The 24,243-nt window shown below is 43.8% G+C and overlaps 2 protein-coding genes across 4 annotated transcripts in view; both read left to right on the top strand.

Annotated features, from left to right (window-relative positions):
• fndc3a (fibronectin type III domain containing 3A) overlaps positions 1-16,458 on the top strand; it is a 51,603-nt gene extending 35,145 nt beyond the window's left edge. For all 3 annotated transcript variants that reach the window (XM_083985282.1, XM_083985283.1, XM_083985284.1), the window contains 17 exons: positions 25-163; positions 737-790; positions 915-1,039; positions 1,252-1,426; positions 1,981-2,067; positions 5,147-5,285; positions 5,908-5,976; positions 6,068-6,186; positions 7,238-7,343; positions 7,570-7,745; positions 7,836-7,949; positions 8,111-8,260; positions 9,790-10,139; positions 10,931-11,143; positions 11,386-11,552; positions 12,650-12,774; positions 13,802-16,458. In XM_083985282.1, the coding sequence (XP_083841408.1) occupies positions 25-163; positions 737-790; positions 915-1,039; positions 1,252-1,426; positions 1,981-2,067; positions 5,147-5,285; positions 5,908-5,976; positions 6,068-6,186; positions 7,238-7,343; positions 7,570-7,745; positions 7,836-7,949; positions 8,111-8,260; positions 9,790-10,139; positions 10,931-11,143; positions 11,386-11,552; positions 12,650-12,774; positions 13,802-14,125 (2,632 nt within the window). In that variant the 3' untranslated portion in view covers positions 14,126-16,458. The remainder of the gene's footprint in view (positions 1-24; positions 164-736; positions 791-914; positions 1,040-1,251; positions 1,427-1,980; positions 2,068-5,146; positions 5,286-5,907; positions 5,977-6,067; positions 6,187-7,237; positions 7,344-7,569; positions 7,746-7,835; positions 7,950-8,110; positions 8,261-9,789; positions 10,140-10,930; positions 11,144-11,385; positions 11,553-12,649; positions 12,775-13,801) is intronic.
• Positions 16,459-19,632: 3,174 nt separating this feature from the next.
• mlnr (motilin receptor) lies at positions 19,633-22,556 on the top strand (the record flags this gene model as incomplete). The annotated part of the gene is made up of 2 exons (XM_083984591.1): positions 19,633-20,416; positions 22,249-22,556. The coding sequence occupies 2 exons, from the start codon at positions 19,633-19,635 to the stop codon at positions 22,554-22,556; spliced, it is 1,092 nt and encodes a 363-aa protein (XP_083840717.1).
• Positions 22,557-24,243: the final 1,687 nt, after the last annotated feature.

Below are 24,243 nucleotides of genomic sequence, written 5' to 3'. Positions count from 1 at the left end.
ACAACTTTGTTTTCCTTTCCTCAGGGTCCAGGCCATGTGTAACTGTTTACCGGGAAGCCCATCAGAGGCTGTGAGCTTCACCACTTTAAGCTGTGAGCCGGATCCTCCCAATCCTCCCAGGAAGGCCAGCGGGACCAAGAACACACTCGTGCTCCAGTGGAAGGTAAAAAAAAAAAAAAAAAAAAAGATTGATGGAGTTACAGATTTAGGGCGGAGGTGAGGGGAAAGTGGCAACAGCATCCGTCTGACAGGAAGCAAAGATTGACTACACGAAGCATGGAGTAAATCATAGAAATACTGAGATGATTTATGGGGAGAAGAAGAAAGAGTGATCCAGAAACAGCCCGACAGTCCTTTTTCTTCCAACAGCCGCTGCTGAGATCCTCTTCAGTGTGGGATTTTTATCTCTCGTGGCTTCATTAAAGTTACCAAATTGCTGGCAGTATAAGTTAGTGGTGGCACAGATCACATCCCAGGTGTGGGTGTGTAGATGTGCGACACATGCTCAGCAGACACTGAATTAATGACTCCTTTAAAACGTTTGCACATCTGGATGTGCCTTATTTGTCATTAGTGGTGCTAAAGATGCCGTTAACCATGAGATTTGGGATTTGGGAGACATGGTGACGCTTCCTGCCTTTCTGTCACTACAATCTGCTTCACTATGCATACATTAGTCATTTATTTCTTGACGGATTCATCTGATCGATATATAATAATGCATGTTTCTTTACAGGCTCCATGTGACAATGGTTCCAAAATCCAAAACTACGTTCTCGAATGGGATGAGGTAATTTTATTTTTATTTATCATAAGAGAAATGTTGACCATTACACAATCCAGCTCATGTTTTATGAGCAGCTGAGGTTTCCTGTGACTTGTTCCAAAAAACTGAAGACTTTTGCGTTCTGCAGGGGAAGGGCACTGGAGTCTATGAGCAGTGCTACTATGGACCTCAGAAGCAGTACAGAGTGACCAAGCTCTCTCCAGCTTCAAGATACTCCTTCCGCCTCGCAGCCAAAAACGACATGGGTGTAAGGTAGGAGCCTCGACATGCTCGACCACTTCCTTGGATGGCGATCCTCCCTGTTGTCCATTTTTATGTCACTGTTTTCTTCCATTCACTGTCTCTCATCTGTGTGCGCACATGTGTCTCTCACTCTGTCTCTCCTGTCTCTCTCTCCCATTCTCTACCATCCTTCGTCTCCCTCTCTCTCTCTCTCTCTCTATTTCTCTCTCTGTCCTCCCCAGCGAGTTCAGTGAAGTGGTGGACCTGTTCACCTCATGCAGTGTGCCATTGCCACCCTTCCCTCCAGAGCTGGAGATGGCGGGGGTGACCTGGCTGTGTCTGAAGTGGCAGAGACCCACTAGTTCTCCAAAGGAGGACGACATCTACTATATTTTGGAGATGGAGGAGGAAGGCTCGGTATGTCTCTCACACTCTTTTTTCTTTTTTTTTAAGTCGAAATATCAACTGACTGAGACGCACAAATGACTCAGCAGTGTCTCCAACATAATGCATATTGTTTCCCCTCCGTGTTAAAACACTTGCTGCCGTTACAGAGCCCTGACTTCTTAGCATCCAGTAGATCCAAGTGTATATATTTTTACTTCATCTTCAGGCAGCTTTACAGCAAGAGTTTTCACAGTTAAAATAGATACATGAAAGACATCTATTTCCTCATTGATTTGCATCCTGGTGTGGCCTCTCAAAAGGAAAGAAAATCTAATGCACATCTTAATTTTTGCAACGCTTCAACAGTTTGCTTCACAGTTAATGTCTCCTCTGCCTGCAGCTCCTCAGCACCCAGCCGCAGACATCAGGCCTGCCAGGGAAAAAACAAAACAAGTTCCTCTCACCCCCCTGTAGCTGTTTGTCTCCTACAGACGGCTTTGTTTTCTGGGCTACAATGGCTGTCTTGTAAGCCATTGCTCACCTGGTTGTTTTCTTTCTCCCCACGTCATCCGTCTCTGTCCCAGGGATATGGCTTCCAGCCAAGCTACGACGGCGACGAGCTCTCCTGCACCGTTAAGAATCTCCACAGGAGCACCAAATACAAGTTTCGGGTAAGGAACACGGAGCGATGTCTGCAGTCAAAGATGGTGATCCACGGGTTTAATTTAGGCTGCAGCAGAGTGTGTATGTGCAGTGAGGGGGACAGGCTTCAGGCAGGGAGGGTGCAGAGGCCCACAGTGGCCCTATGACTCATCTGTTTGCAGGATTCAGCCAGCAGGGCGGTGGGCAACAGCAACTGACAGCATAAACAGGAGGGACTCCACAGCTCAACACATTTGGGGCTCCAATGAGAAACTATTCAAGCAAAGCGTCTAAGCCACAGTGGCTTTTTTGGCTGGCAGTGATGCAACCGAGACAAGAGCCTTTCTCTTCATGGCTGCATCTCTCACCCTCTCATTTCCATCCGCCTCTTCTCTTTCAAGACCTGACTCTTGATGCTCTGCTAAGTGATGGCGACAGGTGACCTGTTACACACAGAGACACACAGTGCTCCTGATGATAAGCAGATAATAAGTGGCACTCCAGTGAGAAAAGTTGGCATAGATTGATGACAAATCGTCTACAGTAAATGAAATGCTCCCGCCGCACATATGAATTTTTCAAAGCATCATCATCATTTTCATCTTTCCTGACACCATCCATTTTTTTTCTCACTGCTTTTATTAGCAGTGTTCAAACACAGATCGGCTGGTTTTTGACAGGTTTGCTCCTTAAACGTGTCATAGGGATAAGCTCCAAGCAGATCTATAAAGGTGTTGAACATCTTAAATGTGGGTTTGTAAAAGCGGCACATAACCTCAGCGCCACGTGTCTGTTAAGTGTGTCGGGATAGAAGCATCTCACTCTGGATCGGTTATTGACATTGGAAGCTTTTAAATTTCAGAGCTGCTCTTGGTGATGTGGTTTTGACGCCGCTGGTGATAATTGTTCAGCTCGCACTAAGGCCATTCATGCTAAATACATATGCAGTCATAATACTCAAAGTCAATTGCAATAAAAGTACCTTGAGGTTTTCATCTCTGCCTGCAGCTGGCACCCTGTAGGCACTGACATATCCAGATAGTCTGAGCCATCCTCTTAACACCAGGGCCTGTAATACCATTATTATGTATTACAGCTGGAAAAAAGACATTAAACATTATTGCCTTGTGGTAATATTCTGTATTTTTCTTATTGTCAGCAAATCCCACGGAAAGAGCAAAACAAACAATGAATTGATGCAATTATCAAGTATTGCCTGTGTGTAGGCCTCTGTGCCAAACATCTCTGTTGTATTTACAAGGTATCAATGAGCCACACCGCTGCACACGTCTCTCTTCCACTGGGTATTGAGATGATCTCACATCCATCCATCCTATGTCAGTAAACACTCCCCTGTGTGTGTTAATGCAGTGAAAATAGTCCCCAAACAAATGCACTGTTTACTCCTGAGTAGCAAAAAATACAGTGCACAGCTGGTTTATGGAATTTTGTAGCTTTAAAAAAAAAAATGAAACAATAAATCTCTAATCCTTTCGTTTTCAACAGGAACCAGTGAACTGAATGCTACAGACGGAGGTAGTATGAAGCGACAGGCTAATTTATCACAGGTTTTGACCTTTAAATGGGATTTGTTGATAATAATGAAGATATAGAGTAACATAGGGGCGGCACAGTGCACCAGTGATGCTGGGTTTGAACCTGCCTTTGTGTGAAGTGCATATTCTTCCTGTGCCTGTATGGGTTTCCTCCAGGTGCTCCGGCTTCCTTTCAAAGTCCAAAAGCTATGCAGTTCAAGGTTAATTAACAACTCCAAACAACCCATAAACGTGGGTGTTGTCCCTGTGATGGGCTGGAGACCTATCCAGGTTGTACCCCGCCCTCGCCCTATGTCAGCTGAGATTAAATAGATGTGTTATACTCTAAAATTAAACTGTTATTTATCTGAAGCTGGGAGTTGCCACAGTGGCATTTAAGGTTGCCCTTTTCATAATACTTTCCCTTTGCCATCAGCAACATGTGAACTAGCACTGATGAACATACAAGAATAGATAGAATGAGTGAGCATTACTCAGATAGGCAGAAAAACCACACCACAGCTTCCTTTAACACGATTCTGAGGAAGGTATTATGTTACTCAGATAAACTACCATATGCCCAAATGAAATGTTCATTAGTCACTCGCTAGACTCCCTCCTCCCCCACTATGGAGCTCGAACAGTCTCATCATGAATAAATGCACAAAAGAAGATTCACAAATGTATTTGGGGATTTATATATAGTATGTGACTCAAAACACAAATACATTAATACAAATACATTTTCAATGCACACACAAATATGTTTCATTCCATATACAAGTAAAATATATTTGCACATGAAAAATAAGATTCATAAACATATTTCCGATGCAAACACAAATGGAAATGAAATTCACAAATATATGCATGTAAAATATTTGTGTGTGAGACTTTTGAGACTCCCCTGGCGTGACTCCGATCCACAAATGCATTTTTTCTAAGAGGGGATCTGTGAATATGTTTTTTACTTATATGGAATGAAACATATTTGTGTGTGCATGAAAATGAATATGTATTTGTGTTTTTTGAGTCACAGATATACAAATCTCCAAATACATCTGTGAATCTTCTTTTGTGCATTTATTAATTTCTGTGTGCATTTATTCATTATGAGACTGTTCTAGCTCCATACCCCTCCCTTCGTTTCCAATTATCCAGCTGCGCAGTGTGAGTGGAGGCTGGCTGCTGTGCAGGTTTGTCTTGGTACAGTGAATGGATGAGCTGCACTCAGCGGCAGCACAGACATTGTCATATAACTGCTGATGTGCCACGCTGAAACGCAAATGCCACTAAAGCTTATTGCCTTATTTTTGTCGATTGCAGTGCCCACAGCGTGTTGAATCGCATCCGCCGCTTTAAGGAGCTGAATAGTTTTTGATAATGTGATATTTGTCTGAGGCCATTTTGCTCGTTCTGCTCACAGTATCTCTCAGATCCCTTCATTAGCCTTCTTCTCGGGTCTAGTCAGCGCTTGTTATCAGGGAACATAGTGACCTTTATACACTTGGCCTTACTGACTGACAAGGAATAATATGACTTCTCATTGCCTGCATTCATGCACTTTCTCCAGGTGGCGGCGTATAACTCAGAGGGGAAGAGTAACCCCAGCCCGGTGGTGGAGTTCATAACAAACCCGGACAGACCCAGCAGTCCCTGCAGGCCTGTCATCAGAGGAAAAGTCCTACCCAACAGCTTCAAGATGGCCTGGGGTGAGCACATCCCCACCAGTTGCCCTTTCTCTCATTAAAAAAGAAAACACTCAAGTCTCCATGTAGTTGACAACCTGGCAAAGCAAGTTTGCAGTGTCACATTTTTCACCAAGCTCTGCCTGAGCACGGATGAATCAGTTGGAGACTGATGACGTTCCTAGTGGTCTGTACAATACATGAGTGACAGTTCTCTCCTTCATTCAGACGTCAGCATGAGTCCTTACTGCACCTCACTGGACAAACACATCACTCACTGCTGTGCTTGCTCTCTGCTTCCAGCTTTCAGAATGGAGGGGGGGAGACACGCCTGCAGACTGAAGACATTGTCAAATTTCTACTTTCCACTAAAAAATAAGCCTGTTTCATTGGAAAATCATGCTTTGTCTAGATTTATATATTTCCTACGAACGGTCAATTCCCTAAACTCTTTGATATCATACAGAGTCATGAAATCTCTCCCCATGTTTCGTAGATGGCTGATTTGCTTCAGTGCACATTTTAGTGGATTTCCAATCATAACACAGTGAAAACTGAGCTTGCTGGCAGTGCCAGACCACTCAGACATTGAGCTTCATTAGTGCAGCTCCACAATGATATTTTTTATGTTTGCTTTGAAATTTAGAGCCCCCAAAAGAAAACGGCGGAGCAGAAGTCACCAAGTATGTCGTGGAACTGTCTGAGGGCTTAAGCGGTAAGTTATAAATGGTGCTTGGTTATTTGAGCTCAGATAAAAAAGTATGCGTCAGAGTTTATTGAAATAATACAAATGTTTTTGTGCCCAGGTTTGTCATGGGAGCTGGTGTACTCAGGGCCAGCTATGGAGCATGTGTGTGAAGGCTTGAAGCCCGGCTGCTCCTACCAGACGCGAGTTTACTGCATGAGCGAGGGGGGGCAGAGCCCGGTGAGTCATTCAGCATTAGCACACGTGCACACACAGTCGCGCACATGGCCTTGTGTTGCACCACAGGATTTCTAACAGTTGATCAGTCACTATTTTATTTAGAAAGGAAATCACATAATGTATATTTTTAATGAATACACGTGTTACAGTGCCACCATTGTTATGCTTCTTTTTCTAATTTAAAATGGACTTTACCTGCAAAGCTGAATCACCCCAGTCATCCAATATGTAAACACAGTCTCCCCGTATTGGCTCCTGCACTCAGCTCACAGATGCAGCTCTATAAACCTGATAATCACGTGCTGTTTTTCTTGTTCTTGATGCATTTCTCGGCTGTTACATATACAGTCATTGTTCAGCCAGGCAGTCATGAATCTCACCACATCCCGCGGTTGATCTGATAAATTTGACATGACTAATTCTAGATATGCACTCTATTTATGGTGAGTTTTAATAGGAAATTGTCATTCACCCAGCCTCCTATGTTGGGAGATTAGACTTTGCTTCCTGGTGTGCAAGTACAAGGCAAAGCCTGCTAATCGATTAACCCTCCCCGCATGTGTCAGAGGATGTTTTTCTTAATTAGTTCAGTTCACAGACGCTCTTCATTAATTTCTTCATCAGCTGTTAGTGCATGCATTTATTCATGATGGGGCTTGTAAAGAAACATGACTCACGGTAGTGAGCCCCTGCCTTTCGGTGCAGCACAATGTGACAAAAGACTCACATGTTTGCTTTTTTGGCTAAGTTTGGAAAAAAAAATAAGACCTATAATTCACTCACCAAACAAGCCATCTAACTTCATCCATGGCAATGTAAGGAACACTGAATATTTCTCCGCACACCGGCGGAGCTGTGAACGATGCATTCACATTTGTCTCCCCTCTGCTCTGTTTGTAGCCTGAATCAGTCAGATAAGCTGGTGAAAATGACAATCTGCATACCGTGTGTTTGTGTGTTGTGCGAGAGGGAAAAAGAAGGCGGAGTGTGAGATTGTCAATTTGACATTTTTTCTCTGGGGTTTAATTGGTGTGTTGTTTTCTCTTGAAAGCTGTCGGAGACCCTGCAGGTCCAGACTCCTGCAGTGCCCCCAGGGCCCTGCCAGCCCCCTCGGCTGGTGGGCAAACCCAAAGCCAGGGAGGTGCAACTGCGCTGGGGTGAGTCATTCTAACTCCATCTCAAATCTGTGTGGGATGTATTGAAGCTTCTGTTGATGCGTTTATTTGTCTAGCAAAGTAGCTCAAAGGCAGTGAGCTTTAATCATGCAGTTTGTATTGTTTGTTCATTCTTGTGTGTAAACTTACTGTGTTTTTTTTTTCTTCATGGAAAGCCCTCATTTAACTATATTGATTTTATAAACACTGGTTGCACTCTTTTTCCCAGGTCCCCCTCAGGTGGACGGAGGCAGCCCAGTGTCCTGCTACAGTGTAGAACTGAGTGGGCCGCAGTCTGAGGAGAGCAGGGAGGTTTACCAGGGCCCAGAGCTGGACTGCTCAGTGGGAGGCTTAATGCCTGGTAAAACCTACAGCTTCCGGCTCAAGGCAGCGAACAAGGCTGGGGTGAGAGCAACTGTTAAGACTCATCGACCAGTACGAGGAGAAGGGATTCAGTTGTATTTAATACTTTTTTTTCTCCCTTTGTGTGCATAGTTTGGGCCTCTTTCAGAGCGCTGTGAGGTTACAACTGGCCCCGGGGCCCCTGAGCAGTCCAAGGCTCCTTCCACCACATGCAAATCCCCCAGTTGTGCTGTTGTGTCCTGGGAGGTAAGAACCACTCCACCTCTGTCCAACCGCTTTACACAAAATATAAATATCCCGTGTTTAAACTTAGAATATATTAGATGACTCAAATACATTGTGTTATTATTAAAGACGACTGCACAGCCTTTTCCTGACAGCCACTGTTGTTGCCATTTGTCTTCTAGGCTCCTCATTGCAATGGAGCTCCTGTGACAGAGTTTCGTCTGGAGTGGGGAGCAGCTGAGGGCAGCATGCAGGTGTGTTACAGCGGCCCAGGACTCAGCCATGAAATGAAGGGGCTGCTGCCTGCAACCAACTATTTCTGTCGAGTACAGGTGAGCAAGAACAAACTCTTTATTTATAGACGTCAAGGCTAATTCCACACTGTTAAAAACTCATAGAAGCTAGTCATTTCTCACCTTAAAAACCCCTCGTTAAGCGTGAGGAACCCATGGGCATCCATTATACAGTAAGTAAGACTGGCTGAATTTCATAATAAAATCACTGACACAACCAAATTTCCCCCTGTTGGTTTGTGGAAATTAATCTGATCAAAGGAGTGGGTTTGTTGAAGATCTGAGGTGAATTTTAATAGCCATGTCATATGCAAATCCCAACCTCCGTTTTCACACCTTTTTTTTAATTGGTAAAGAATTTTTCTGTATTTTTTGCCTCAGTTTCCTTAACGTGTCAACACTAAAGCTGCTAGTTCTATTTGAAATTGACAGCAACAACCCCACGTAGACATTTTATGTTTTATGTGACAGAGATAAACAACTAGTCAAGCTCTCATTCACACTTGAGGGCAATTTTAAAATCACCAACCAACCCATCGTATGTGTGGTGGATTGTGGGCGGAGGCTGGAACAAGGGAAACAAAAGGGGAAAACACACACAGCGTGATGCATCAGAAAATAACTTGAGACCCATTCTTCCAATGAGAATACGTCATTCATCTCTCTCTGCTTGTGTCATCGTGGATCAGTGGGTGAAGTGTTACACTGTTGGGGCTAACAGACCTGTCTCTGTTGTCCTGTCGGTTGCAGGCTTAAGTTTCAAAGAAGCTGAAATACATGCTCATGAATCTATATGTCATACTCCCGTCCCTGTAGCTGTTTATGACACACGGCCCGTCTCACGTCAGCACAAAGTGGTGACTCAGTTTTAATTTGTTAAGCAGCTGGTTAGTTTTCTAAAGTTTGACTGTGTATGACTGTTTAATTCTTGCTAAGCATGAGTTTTGGCTCTGTTTCTATCTGCAATACAGTTGGTTCGTTGGTTTCTTCATTGTGTGCCTGGTACAGCAGCAGGTTAGACCACATTTCTCTTGTGCCATCGCACCAAGTGGGTTATTACATGGTCACCAGTAAAACCCGGGTTTATCTAACAGAGTCTGGCATCAAAACATCCGCTTTCTGGTTCAGGCTGAAGTCCCATGCTGTGTTGTGCTCTTGCAGCTTCTTCTGTGGTCCAACAGAGGTGGACGGGAGGAACTCTGGCTGCTTATTGGTCCTCACACACCAGGAAGGCTGTTCTTGTCTGGTGCAAGTGCTCAGACCATCCTAAAATAAAATAATAAATAGGCTGGTCAGGCTGTAAAACCAGCCTTTCAATATAATGGTTGATTAAAACTCAGCCAACATAGTCCAAGTTTCCCAAATTTGTCACTGTATTTATTTTTACACTCCGTGGGACTTGGCTGGAAAATAAAACCACTTACTTAGTAAGACTCACCAGTAATGTCTACATCAGAACTCCACCTTGTGGTCGAATAAGGACGTTACACACGTGCCCGCTCACATCACAGATAGTTGACGTCGACTCAATACGATCAGCTGACTCTTGTGTGTTGCCATCGTTGCAGGCTGTGAACGTGGCCGGTGTGGGGCCCTTCAGCGAGGCGGTGTTGTGCCAGACTCCCTGCTCTGTGCCCGCCGCCGTCAGTAACATCTACACCCTGAAGGAGTCCCAGCTGCTAAGGTACGAGGCGCCCGTGGATGCGGACGAAGAGGAGGAGGAAGAGGAGGACAGCAGCTCCCGGCCACCGCCGCTCTACTCTCCGTCCACCTGTCTGGGGATCTGCTGGGATCCCCCGTGCGACCACGGCTCCGAGATCACTTCCTACCTGATCGACCTTGGAGAGCGCCAGCCCATCGTGGTCGGCCCCGTCACCAAACACATCATCCAGCATCTGCAGCCTGACACCAGCTACAGGTGCGTTCACCTCACAGGGTGTTGATATGCATGTTGATATTGCACTATACATGATGTGCCGCACAACACGGCAGGCCGTCGGCAGGAGCGAACGGTTTTTAAACGGTCACATCTCAGCGTTCAGAAGTCCAGAGTCTTGAACAAATCAATGACACACTCTGCACATTTGTACATTAACTCGCTCTGTGATACTTTGCGCAAAAAGACGTCAAAGGGGACAACTGGAACCAAATGTGATTAGTCACATACACACACACGTTGAATCCAGACCTGACACCATCACTTTGTTTTCAAAAATTCACCCTGGCTCAACTAATACCAGCCAGCCGGTAGAACAGGAAACTGAATCCATGAAGAGTTATATACAATAAAGTGTCTTTCATGGATTCATATTTCATGAAGGTCTTGTTTATCTGAAATGTCATCTATCTAATCTGCACAGGATGTATTTTACATTGCTTCAATTACATGCCTTTTATTTTAAACCCACCCACACTGCACCGTGGCTTTTGTATAATGCAGTTTGGAAGCTTAAGGCCAAAAACATATTTTTTCATTGATTTGGTTCTACACATTAGACTTGTACTGATACAAACACTCTGAGGCTGAATTAAAGTGCTGGCTTCCAGAGCCAAAACATCATTCATCGTGTCACCGTAGAGGCTGTATATATATGAAGCAGAGGCCGGACATAAACGTCTGATAAAATTCTGCTGGCGGCCTTTCTGCTCGGGTCGGCTCAGTCCTCACAGCTCTCTGATGTCCACATGTCTCTTTTGTCACCTCCTCAGGATCCGAATCCAAGCCCTGAACAGCCTGGGAGCAGGCCCCTTTAGTCACACCTTTAAGCTGAAGACCAAGCCCCTGCCCCCGCAGCCGCCCCGCCTGGAGTGCACTGCCTTCAGCCACCAGACCCTCAGGCTCAAGTGGGGCGACGGCCCAGCAAAGGCCGCCACCTCAGACGCCCCCCAGTATCAGCTGCAGATGGGGGACAAGAGCGGCAGGTCAGTGGCCCATTAAGTCAGGGGAGGGGACGATGGAGGAGGGAGGAGGGTAGACAGGAAGTGGTGCACCACGCAGAGTTCCTTATAAGGAGACAGGAAGTGATGATGTGTTCAATGCCACTGTATATTTCCTGACGGAGGAGGTGCTTGCATTTTTTTCCTTTTGACATCTTTACCCTTTTGCTCATTATATCCTCTCTCTCTCTCTCTCTCTCTCTCTCTCTATGTTCCTGTCGTTGCAGATTTATATCCTTGTATAAAGGACCATGCCACACACACAAAGTCCAGAGGCTTAATGAGTCTACCTCTTATATGTTCCGCATCCAGGCCTTTAATGAGGCGGGCGAAGGACCCTTCTCCAATGTTTACACATTCACCACCCCACGCTCTCCTCCAGCCCCCGTCAAAGGTACAGTGGCAGCAGCTCGTGCTTTCTTTCTGTTCCAACAGCCAACCCCCCCCCCCCTCTCTCTCTTGATGTGCATCAACTCTGATTATCTTTACACACACTCTCTGCTGACATGGAGACAGCCAGTGTGCCCAGCTTTTAACCTCAGTTGACCCAGGTTTGGCTGGTATTTGATTAAGACGCTGCAGGCGCAGATTCACTTGCCGGCTGTCATCATGAGTCTGCTTGTTCTGCTCCGTGGTGTAGTCTCTCTGTGAAAACCTCTTTTGATCCCACGTGTTGAGGTAATGAGTAAGTAATGAGTAATGAGGACGTGGGTTTCATTCTCAGTGTGGCACCTCTTTTGAAGCAGGCCATTATGTGTTGGTTTGTCACTGTTACTCAACACTGTTTGTCTCCCCACATGGTGAAGTGCACCCTCAACTATAAACTGTTTGATTTCAGACTCACTGGTCCATTGTGCATCCGAAAAGCCCAATATCATAATACCGCAAAGGTTTTACAACCCTCCCTGTTCTAGTGGGGGTTTTTTCATCTGGTTCGACCACACATTGTTTTCGCTTAAAATTCCTCCTACCTAAAGAAGAGTATGACTCATACTCATGGCACTCTGCTGATGGGGGAAAGTCGCATGCAGTTGTCTTGAATTCACTTTTTTAATTCAGCTGAGTCACTCTACAGTGTTTTGCATCTTTTTAATTTTCTTTTTTTCAATGTCATGAATTCAAATGAGTTGACATGGCCCAAGGTTACAGATAACATGTCAGACTGGGTTTTTCACACATCTCAGCAACAGTAATGTGTTACTGGCCTTCAGAGAGAAGCTGCAGTAAACAGGAGGTCAGCTAGATGTTACTCTAACAAATGAGTCAGTGTAGCATGTACAGACAAGTCTTTTCAGATGGAATTGGCAGAGCGGTTTCTACACGTTTATATTTAGACAGAAACTTAACTACACTTCCTAATATTCCTCCTCATTAGAAATGACCTTTGTCTTGATCAGACTATTTGATTGAAGTTTTAAGTCTGATGTCCGGCTTCATTAGTTCATTACAACTGTTTGCAGTTGTTTACAACTCCTCTCCTTCACCCTGCAGCCCCTAAAGTGGAGCGTCTTGGCGACAACTCGTGCGAAGTCACATGGGAGGCCCTACCGCCCATGAAGGGGGACCCGATCACCTACACCTTGCAGTGCATGATGGGCAACTCCGAGTTTAAACAGGTACCAACATGCGGAAAGGTTGTGCTGCGCTCGCTGTCTGTGTTTTGCGTCCTTGGCTTGTTACCTGCGGGTGACCTGCCATTTGATTCACAGTGGCCTTTTGATGCAGATCAGGATGCAGATGGATCCGGCGGACTTAATGTTTTCACCGTGGTGTTGCAGCTTTCTGTATTACTCACTGCTAGCTTTAAATTGCCCATTATGCAAAGGTCATTGATCCATGAGGGTATCCCAGGTGTCTGGCCCCCGCCGGCACATTCATCCCTCTCAGCGGCCTCTAGCCACGTTAACGTAGAATAATGGCCACTGCAGATTTATGCTAATCTCACCACATCATACATGGCAATTGAATCAGGGAGTGCGGCTGCCGTTCTTCATGAGTTCACTTCCTGTCAGTCATGATGGCCTGGACTTGACGTTTTAAGAAAGAGGAATTAATCATTTTCTAAGTCTTTGCACCCAGCAGCCGTGTGCTGATTGGCTGGTGTAACAGATGATATGCTAGTTTTGCACTTCTGGTAATTTGACACCAGTATAAAGCAGAAACTGCTTCCTATAACCTCCTCCACTAGTCTTTTACCTCTACTTTTATTATTTAAATACAAAGTCAGACCACTGAATGAAGTGAAAAGTGTTACTCTAGCAACCAAACAGGATCTTCATGCAGCTTTCTAAAAACTCTTGGGTGTGTCAGCTGGGTAAACGGCAAAGGCAGATGGCTTCCCACTCCATCCAAGGCTACAAACAGCACAACACAAACAAATTAATCAGAAAACAGTCTGTAAAATGAATACAGTCACAGCTAAAAGAAGAACCCAAGACTGTTTTTGCTTGATGCCTGACACAGAGCTGGAAGCTGACCCCATCCAGTTTGTTTAGAAATAGTAACACAGGGAGGAGGATTCAGTCAGCTTCACCAAGTTCACAATGTCAGATGATGGAGAAACTAGAGAAAAATGAAAAAGCCAAATGATTGATTTAATATCTACAAAACAACCTGTTTGTCTTCTCCCCGTCCTGTCCACAGGCCTACAAAGGCTCTGCCACATCCTTCCATGTGCAGAACCTGCAGCCCAACAGCGACTACCGTTTCCGGGTGTGTGCTATCAGGCAGTGCCAGGACGCCCCGGAGCTGAGCGGTCCCTACAGCCCCACAGTGACCCTCTCCCCTCAGCGGAATGACGTGGCCGTGGGCGGCAGCGCGGCCGGCTCCGGCTCCAGGGCCGGCACGGAGTCCAACCGAGCCAGACGGAGCCTGACGGACGAGCAGTGCGCTTTCCTCCTCCTCATGGTTTTTGCCGTCATCGCCATCCTCATCGCTTTTGTTATCCAGTACTTTGTCATTAAATGAGCAGTACGCGCCACCCAGCTGCAGGGTTATAGCTTTATTCTTTCCCCCCCCTCTCTCTGTGGTTTTTGTATTCTTCATTTTCTATGTATCGTTTTCCGTCGGCAGAGTAACTGCAGTGCTCGCATTGAGCTGTAAGGGGAGGATGGGCTGGTGAGAGAGAGAGATGGTTAGCAGTCATAAGTTGAGGATGTAACACCTTATTTGGCACCTGTGCTGCCTTCCTGACTCTCCTGCCTTTGTCAGCCTTGCCCCCACCTCCACCCCCCCCACCCCCAAAGTCTGTGGTGTGTGTTGCTAAGTTCAGATTTCTGTTCCATTACGATCAGCTCAGAAAGAGCAGGGATTTGGTTTATTTTGGGCAGAGGCTTGGCCGGAAGACATGCTTCGACTCATGTACTTGTTGATTTCAGTATTTAAACATATATATATATATATATACATACATATATATATGTGTATATATATACATACATACATATGTATATTATATGTATGTATGTATGTATGTATATATACTATATGTGTGTATAGAAATAGTCATTATTTATATTTCCAATGATGTGTCCAGTATGAAAATGTTTTTGATAGGTGTGTTCCAAAAATAGTATGTAGGTGTGTCATTAGCCTATGTGCTATTTGATCCTGGGACCTGGTGGGCCAGTGTTTGCACAGTGAGATGTGTGTGTCCAGATGTGTATATTGTATGTAGTTTGTGCCACCGAGGTACACGGCTGGGAGGGCTTCAGGGCCAGATGAAGGGACTTTAGCCCCTGCTGGAGATTTTGGGGTCTAGCGAGAGAAGGAAAGACGGAAATGAAAAATCTTGCTCACATTGTAGAACGTTCATTTAGCACTTTCCAACCTTTTTGATGTTCAGAATGTTTAAGGATGCAAAAATGACTGGAGAAATGTTAGTATATTTTTGTACAGTGAAGACACAAGGACCTGTAAGTTTGAGAAAAAAAATGCTCAGTATAAAGTTAGAAAACAAACAAAAACCAAACTAACAGTGAATTCTAATTATTTTTACTATCATATAGTTATACTGTAGCTTGTTTTTACAATCATGCAGCTGCTTTACTCCGAAATATTGTTGTTCAGCACAAAAAAATGTATGCTTAACTGTATGTTTTTGTTTTATTTTTTTGTTTCCCCCCCAGTAATTGATTTTGCACCTTAGTGAAAGAAAACCTTGACTTACTGCGTCTTGGTCTTGTGATGCATTTTATAGAACACACTTTGAGATTGTGCAAGCCCTACTTGTGTTTTGGGTGTTTTAAAAGTTGTAGTACCACATTAACGTGTCACTGAAACAGCTGATCTATCTCAGCATAAACAAAATGAAAAAAAATTTAAAATGAGAAAAAAAGAAAAAAAAACACTGAAAAAAGTATGTACCAGTTGTTTCAGAGGCCTTAATTGGAGAGGAAAAAATCTCGGGAGAATTTTCTCAATTTCTCTTAAGTTTTGATGTTTTTCTTTTAGTGTTAGAAAACACTAAAATGTGTTTTATTTCCTTTTATTTTTGCAACATTTATTTGATGTTAGTAAACCTATGTAATCGTGAGAGAAATGGAAACTAGTTCTATGTATTACTTATGATTTATTTTGATTTTTTTTTTGTCAGGTCATACATGTGTGAAGTATATTTTTTTATAATATTGAAGTAATATAAGTTAATACTCTCCAGAGAAAATAATAAATCCTGAGTACTCATGAATCATGGAACGCAAATGGCAGATACAAAATATCATGTACTTCCTGTGAATCTAAATTTGCCTTTACTCTGTGTGTTAAGTATTCGTAACAGATTGCTAATGCCGAGTTTTCACTGGTAATCTGGCTGTAGGGTCTAGTGTTGTTTGGTTTTGGGCAGAAAACTGCTGTTGCAACCGTAAAAATGAAATACAGGTACCTTGCAAAACGTCTTGGATAATTACATGATTTGGTCTTTGGGACATTCTGCAAATGTCTTCTCTTTGTCATTTCAAGAATTCAAATTCCTATTTTTGATAGCGATTGCAACGTGTGCCATTTTAACACCTCTTCACCCGGGGGCTTACTACCTTTGGCTGGGGAGATTAACGAAATGCTACAAAAATGAGTAAAATATGCACAAAAATAGAGACCATTTTTATGTAATTTTAATGTTTGCAGTTACCTCATACACCGTACATTCCAAAATGAAAATTTGTTATATTATACATACTACCAGACATATCACTTTAAAATGTTCGTTATGGGAAAAATGTATAATCATAGGTATGTATCTATATGTATCTGTATAGCCATGATATCTACAAAGGATCCATGCACAATAAAAGATTTATAATTCTTAATCCTGTGTGGGCTTGGGGTGTATGTTTGTCTGGTTTGAACGTCAACAGTCAGTGGTAGTCACCTGTCGGACATCAGTGTGTGAGGCGCATTACTCTCCAGGGATCCACAGCAGTGCTTCCCTCAGCTGCTGAGACTTTTCCTGACCAATGGAACAGACTGTGAACCAAAAACAAAGCAAACATGTTTGGGGTTTGAACAGAGGCATTAAAAACAAAACCTGAACTGAAAGTGGAAACAATGGCACTGTAAAATGTTGCATTGGAACTAAAATAGGTTTTACTAAAACGTTAAACTCTGGTAATCCAGATTTATTTAGTTGATTTCTGTCTTTTCTTCAGTGACGGTTTTTAAAACGAAGAAAAATGAGTTGAAAAAAGTTGAAACTGTTTTATTTTTCAGTGGAATCTTTTAACAAACAAAATGTGTTGTTCCTTTTTTAGTTCAAATTTATTTGCCAAGTTTTATTTTCCATGTCACTGTTATTTTCTTCTCACTGCTTTAACCCCATAAAACACAACCATGGTATAAGCACCATGAAAACAGAAATACAGAAAATAGTGGAGGAGATAAGGTTTCAGCCTTGTTTTTATGTCCCACCACATCATCATTATCAGTTACAGTAGATAATGTGGCACCTACTGCACTTGTGTACTTCACTGGTTACACAACTGAAAAAAAAAAAACATTGTACAAAAATGTTGCTTGATCATTTCCAAATGAATTATCTGAAAAGGCTCAGGAGAAATATTAGCTTAGATTTTATGTGTGCGCAGATAATTATGCAAAACACACACTGATAATTCACAAAACCATTACATTGGATTTCCTGTTATGTTTGATTGTGTGAAGTAAATAAAGTTTAAAATGTAATCAATATCTGCTCATTCAACAAAGGAATTGCTCTGTGATTTTCCAATCAGACTATTTATAATACATTTAAAACAAAAGAGGCAATCAAACAAAGGTTTTTAACCAAGATGAATTAAATGAGCTGCACTGTGCCAGTACATAAAAGAACTGAGCCCGAGTCAGAGATAACAGCCGACACACGACAGACACATGACCAAAATCTAAGCAGAAGTAGCTTCTTTTCTTTCCGTCCTCATTTGTATTCCTCTTTCCCTCTTTGACTCCATTTCACTTTTTCTCAAGACACACAGACTTTAGAAGAAACACGGTTAACTCCATTATTACGTAACGATCTAGTCTTAACACCATCATCATCATGGTAGTGAATGGAAGCTTCTCAGAGATGATACGTAAGAGTTGCACAAGCTCACCTTAGTGGTGTAAGCAGGAGAGTCATGATTAATGAGGGTGAAAGTGGGCTTGCTATTCTCAGTCACCAGCATGTGTGCAACATTGGCTCTTGCTGAGAGACATACTATAACACACACACACACACACACACAAATGGGCAAACAAGCTCTCCTGACAGGAGTAAACAGTGACAGAGGAGGGACGTTCCCGCTGCCCCCTCTCAGGTTTGAGTGGTGCATCCGGCCGTGGGTCAGCTCAGTGTAAACACAAATACACCCCTAATGTCAGTGTGACTCTCGTTACAAAGGTTCATTGAGATCTAATGGACGTGGTGGCTCTGAACCAACAGAGCACACCGTCATCCAGCAGGTCCGCCAGGCTTCGGACACAATATAGGAAAACCTGTAGATCAGGAACTGAAAGTATATACCCCTGCAAATTCTTCCACTTCCACAATGCACCAATGGGAGAAGGCCATCCTTCAAAAATAAATAAAATGTAAAAGAAATTAGGGACAGTTTCATCCACACACAGAGAGGAAACAATTTTCCTCTTTTCATTATGATCTGCAGCACGGAGCCGGAGAGACTCTTTTCCTCGCTCCAAACCATTAAATCACTCTGAAAACCTTTAAATTTGTGGATTAGTGGGATGGGAAGTCAAGAGCATTATGCACTGACTTGTTGCAGGTCACACTAAATTAGAGCTTATATTTTAATACTGAACCCCAGACTCTGAACCTGAACAAGGAACAGGAATTCAAACTGAATCAACTAATCCCCTTTGGTTCAGTGTTAGTGGGATTTCTTTTGACCTCTTTAGACCTTGTTTTGTTCCTGGCCAAACTCTGTGGCATTCCTCTCTGAGCAGCATCATTGAGGTGAAGTTTGTTATAACAAGCGGGATAGGTGACTGGGGGGGTGGGAAGGAAGAGATGATCTGGTGAGAGTGTGGAGTGATGAAGCCGAGCACATACACAGATGGGGCTGGTGGATGGTGAAGCAAACAGAACTCATTTTTCAGTGACCACTTGTGAGAGCACAGCAAACACACCGGGGCTTCAGTGATTGATACATTCATTGATAAAGTTATAGTGTACTGTATGCTTCTTATGTATTTGTGCTCCGCCCAGATTAGTGTGCTCCTCAATCTGCTGCAGTGGTGGGGTTCCCTCAAATCTTATTCCCTCCATTTAATGCCTTTTACTGTCATTCATCCCATAATCATTTGATTATGCTGATTCCCCCCCCCCCCCCCCCCCCCACACACAGAAAGAGAGAGAGAGAGCAGACGGTTGCTCCCCGACTCCTCAGGGTGCTGTGGAGGAGGTGCTCCTTTCTTCTTCGTCTCCCTCCAGAGCTCGACTGGCTGTTCAGCTTCAGGGACCTGCTCTGCCACTTCGTGTGTGTGCCACTTCTCCTGCTGCTGCTGCTACTGCTGCTCCATCTACACACAGTAACACAACAAAGACCAAGAAAAAGTTAAAAGGTTGAAAGATCCAGCCCGCTTTTTACAGGTAAAAAAAAAAAAATATTTGATATCAGGATGTTATTTTGGTTAAAGAGGGATTGAACTTGCAAGTTTGCTTTTAAAAAAAAATGTTTTAGCTATTTTACTACAGTCTGCTTTTGCTTTATGTCATGGCTATTTTCCAAATTTTATGTTGGTGTTTCACAGCTTGGAATATACTTTTCTACAAGATATCAGTTAACACGTGTGCACAAGTAAAGTGCATTTAAAACAGATAGCCTACTGCTTACAGCTTAACCAATGACAATCATTGGCTGTAAAAGCTAAAAGCACAGGTGAGAAGCTAAATCTTGGTCCTTGAACGTCTCATTTTTCTCCCCTCAGCACTTGAGTCCTGATTTCACACTTGACTGTACCAGCACATACTGGATGCTGGCATGCCCTGGACCAGACCACAGATGGACCTTCCTGCAGGTGGAGCAGAGGCCATAGACCACTACGGTGCAGACGACCACCACTACGAAGGCTCCCTGTTCCCCACTTCCACCCTCATCCCCGTCACTGTCATCTGCATCCTCATCTTCATCATAGGGGTGACGGGCAACACCATGACCATCCTCATCATCCAGCACTTCAAGGACATGAAGACTACCACCAACCTCTACCTGTCCAGCATGGCAGTGTCTGACCTCATCATCTTCCTCTGCCTGCCCTTCGACCTCTATCGCCTGTGGAAGTACGTGCCCTGGCTCTTTGGGGAAGCTGTGTGCCGCTTCTATCACTACATATTCGAAGGCTGCACCTCAGCCACCATCCTCCACATCACAGCGCTGAGTATCGAGCGATACCTGGCCATCAGCTTCCCGCTCAGGAGCAAGATGATGGTGACCAGACGCCGGGTCCAGTACATCATCTTCGCCCTGTGGGTGTTTGCTCTGGTCTCTGCAGCTCCCACACTCTTCCTGGTCGGAGTGGAGTACGACAATGACACGCACCCTGACTATAACACGGGGCAGTGCAAGCACACTGGCTACGCCATCAGCTCCGGACAGCTGCACATCATGCTGTGGGTGTCCACCACCTACTTCTTCTGCCCGATGCTCTGCCTCATCTTCCTCTACGGCTCCATTGGGTGCAAGTTGTGGAAAAGCAAAAATGACCTGCAAGGGCCCTGTGCTTTGGCCAGGGAGAGGTCACACAGGCAAACAGTCAAGATTCTGGGTGAGTGAGTTTATTGGTTCTTCTTTTCTGCACACATCTTCAGGCAGCACTGATTTCAGGCAAAAATCACATAAGAGCTCACCTAAACCATACAACAGTGTCACATTTGTAATTTGTTAAACTTCATTAGTGACTATGATTGACAGCATGCAAAAGTTTCTTCGCAGATAAAAAGCCAGAAACAGACCCCAATGTAGTTTCACTTTACTCAACATAAAATCCCAGCTCTCTGTAGGCCTATGTGGTAGGTTATGGTTATTTTATCCTGCAAAGTTGAGAAAGATAAACCTGATGCCATGTCTGCTGTTGTTGATGTCATCTGGTTAATTACTCTGTTTTGTATGAGGCTAATCATGTCCTGCCACTGTGCATACTAAATGACTTAATTTGCAGCTCTGGCATTCTGTGCAGGAAACCTTGTTTTAGAGTATAAGACCTTGGCCAGGCTGATCTGCATTGTCCAAATATGAATCATGATGCATCCATTAGGATATTAATGCTGTTCATTAGCTGAGCACACACTTCACAGAGCTCACGTCGTCAGACTTGCTGCCGTTTGTATCCACATTTGTTGAATGTCAGCATGGATTGTCGTCAGACACCTCCATACATCAACCTTAATGGTAGCACATGCTCACGCAGCGACACCTGCCTTTATAATCTACTGGTGTCATGCATCTCAGGTATTAGTCATTGATCAGTATTTTTATTCACCAAGTCACAGCACGACCAGAACATCTGTTGGCTGTGTGAATCTACAGTATACATATCAGTTCATAGATAACTGTTATTGTTAATTCACAAAGAACTTGGTTCGTCGAGGCAAAAGATACCACTGGTTTATTATTAAATTGACATTTATAATCCTGACTGAAATTACAGCCCCCATTAGACAAATTGATGGTGTTATTTTTGCAGCAGCTTTTTGATCAATATCAGTGACTCAGTGATTACCTCACCCAGTGCTCAGATTCCTGCCTTTCATTAGCTAAATAAAGCCATCTTATTGTTGTTATTGTCTTTTTTTCCCCTTTTTTTGTGATGTTTTCACCTCAGTGGACATTTCTGCTGCACATGTGCTCTAATTAGCTCACTATTAGTCTGTATTGTGAGAATGTGACTGCGTTGTTGGAGCCAATTACAGTATAGGCCACTTAAGGGAACAAAAGAGGTTGTTTGTGTGTGTGTGTGTGTGTGTGTGTGTGTGTGTGTGTGTGTGTGTGTGTGTGTGTGTGTGTGTGTGTGTGTGTGTGTGTGTGTGTGTGTGTGTGTGTGTGTGTGCGTGGGCGAAAGGAGTTCTTTTGATGTCGCTGTAATTGCTGTTGGTCATTAATGAATGTCAAAGGTGACCATGCACCATAGATCAGATACTCCTTAAAGATCCTGGAAACCAGTCCTCTTAGCAAATGAGCCCAACGTGGACATAATTATCTGTCAGAGTTATAACAATTCTGCTTATTTCACAGGGAATATTTCTATAATTGTGTGTATTGATCCTCTCACTTGTCGTTACCAGAGAGATGCTGCTGTCAGTAATCTGATCAAGCTGATCCCACGCTGCTCTAATCAAACAAATCTCGCTAATTGTTGTGTCTCTTTAGTTTATTCTCTTTGGAAAATGAAACATGAAATGTCTCTTTGTTTTTACAGAGGTATTAATTAGCAAGTTTTAAGGTGCTGATAAGATGATTTTGCCAGTTTCCAGTCTTTATGCTAAACTAAGATAGCTAGCTGGCCTAAGGCTTACAATATATTTATTATGGGCAAAGCATTGTCCAATTTCTTAACTTAAATTAAACGTATTTCTTCCTCCAACTTCTCCTCTCTCTCAGTGGTGGTGGTCCTGGCCTTCATCATCTGCTGGCTCCCATACCACATCGGCAGGAACCTCTTCGCCCAGGTGGACGACTACGAAACGGCCATGTTGAGCCAGAAGTTCAACATGGCCTCCATGGTGCTGTGCTACCTCAGCGCCTCCATCAATCCTGTCGTCTACAACCTCATGTCAAGGAAGTACAGGGCCGCAGCCAAACGCCTCTTCCTGCTGCACCAGCGGCCCAGACAAGTCCACCGCGGCCAGAGACAGCTGTGTGTGACAGACCACATCTCCACCCTGAACGAAAGCCTGACCGGGGTCTGAAGTGTTTCAGAGGCTTGTTTGACTTCACCGCCGTGGGAGAGAGTTTGCAGGTTTCTTTACAGTTCAGGAGCTGCAGCTGAGGAGGTCAGGACACTAGCTGAAGATGTGTAGAGGAGAAATGTTTGTTCTGTTTTATCTTTGAGGGCTGAGAGCGTCATACCTCACTGCAAAGTCAGTTTATTACAACTCAGTGGCAGTTTTCTTCACAGGGACTGGGTGATGGTTTTCAGCCATGCCAAGAAAATATTCATAGCAAAAAAAAGGTTATCATTTACATTTTCCTGTCTCTGTTACTCACCTCATGAGGAAGTATTTACCTCCACATTATGTGTGGTGCTACATGGTTTTGTTGCTTGGTGTATCATCACTTGTTGAACTGTTTTATTTCTTAATTACCATCACTCTGCAGCACAGATTAATAAGCATTGTTCTTCGTTAGGTACATGCAACGTTTTGCCAGATTTGACTGTTCATTTGTAAAGTTTAATTGTGGTCTCAGCTACACTCTGTTGTGAGATTGAATTTGTTTAATGTATGGCGAACAGTTGTTATCATACTGCCTGTTGTTCTCATAAATCAAGAAAAACAAAAACAAGTAAACCTATTAGCTGTGGGCCATTAGTTGTGCTGATTTGAAATTGGGTGTTCCGGTGCGTGTGCGTGTGCGTGTGTGTGCGTTATCTCTCCAGTGGATGGATGGAACATGACTTAATGGAAGAAGATTAGTATGAAAATAGGGAAGTTGTTGTCTCTTCTCTCTGTGTGTGTGTGTGTGTGTGTGTGTGTGTGTGTGTGTGTGTGTGTGTGTGTGTGTGTGTGTGTGTGTGTGTGTGTGTGTGTGTGTGTGTGTGTGTGTGTGTGTGTGTGTGTGTGTGTGTGGGGGTGGGTGGGTGGCCACCTGAGCCCTGAGGTTTTTGGGGCTGCATACGTGCCAGCCGTCACATGTAATCTGATAGGGTTATTATATTACCGAGGCTCTGAGTTGGATTTACACTGGCAGACAACATCCCTGCATCACCATATTCAAAGTAATGGTTGCTCTAAGTGCATTTCAAAGATGAGAAAGATATTAGGTTGTCAGTTGCGGCACAGCTTATTGCTTTTATTGCCTCCACTTGCATAACCTTGACACCACTGTACAATCCTTCTTTGATGTTGCATTTTGAATTAGAAAATCGTACACTTTTGTACCTCCTGCACTCACTGGCGAGAATGATGACATCAAAGTTGTGTATTTTTAACCTGAACACTGTCTAATCCTGAAATAAACCCAGAGTTCTCCAGGTTCTGTCTGCCATACATCTTGTTCTTTAAAAGAAATTGTCATGATTTCACCCATGAATCATCAGGGGCCTTGGTTTGCACAAATACAAAGAGACAAAGTCGCTCTGGGCTGACTCATCCTCGTGTCAGTTTTTTTTTTTTTCACCGAGCTATTCATCTTTGCCAGAGGAGCTGTAGCAGCGGGTAAAAGCTCATATCCCACAGACCATCCTGCCATCACCTGGGGAAAGATCAACAAGCAGCACAACTCCTCTGTTGGTTATTTTCTTTACTGATAATGAAGAGAGTGTTTGTGAGCAGCTCTTTCACAGCTGTCAACACTCCCCTCATGCAGTCAAGTCATTCAGCATCAGAAATACACTATTTGGTTTGCCTCTGCTCTTCAGGCCACAGCTTCTATGAA

Source organism: Trachurus trachurus (assembly GCF_905171665.1).
Source record: "Trachurus trachurus genome assembly, chromosome: 13".
NCBI classification, from domain to species: Eukaryota; Metazoa; Chordata; class Actinopteri; order Carangiformes; family Carangidae; genus Trachurus; species Trachurus trachurus.
The sequence above is the reverse complement of the archived record's forward strand: the minus strand, read 5'-3'. Positions and strand labels throughout refer to the sequence as shown.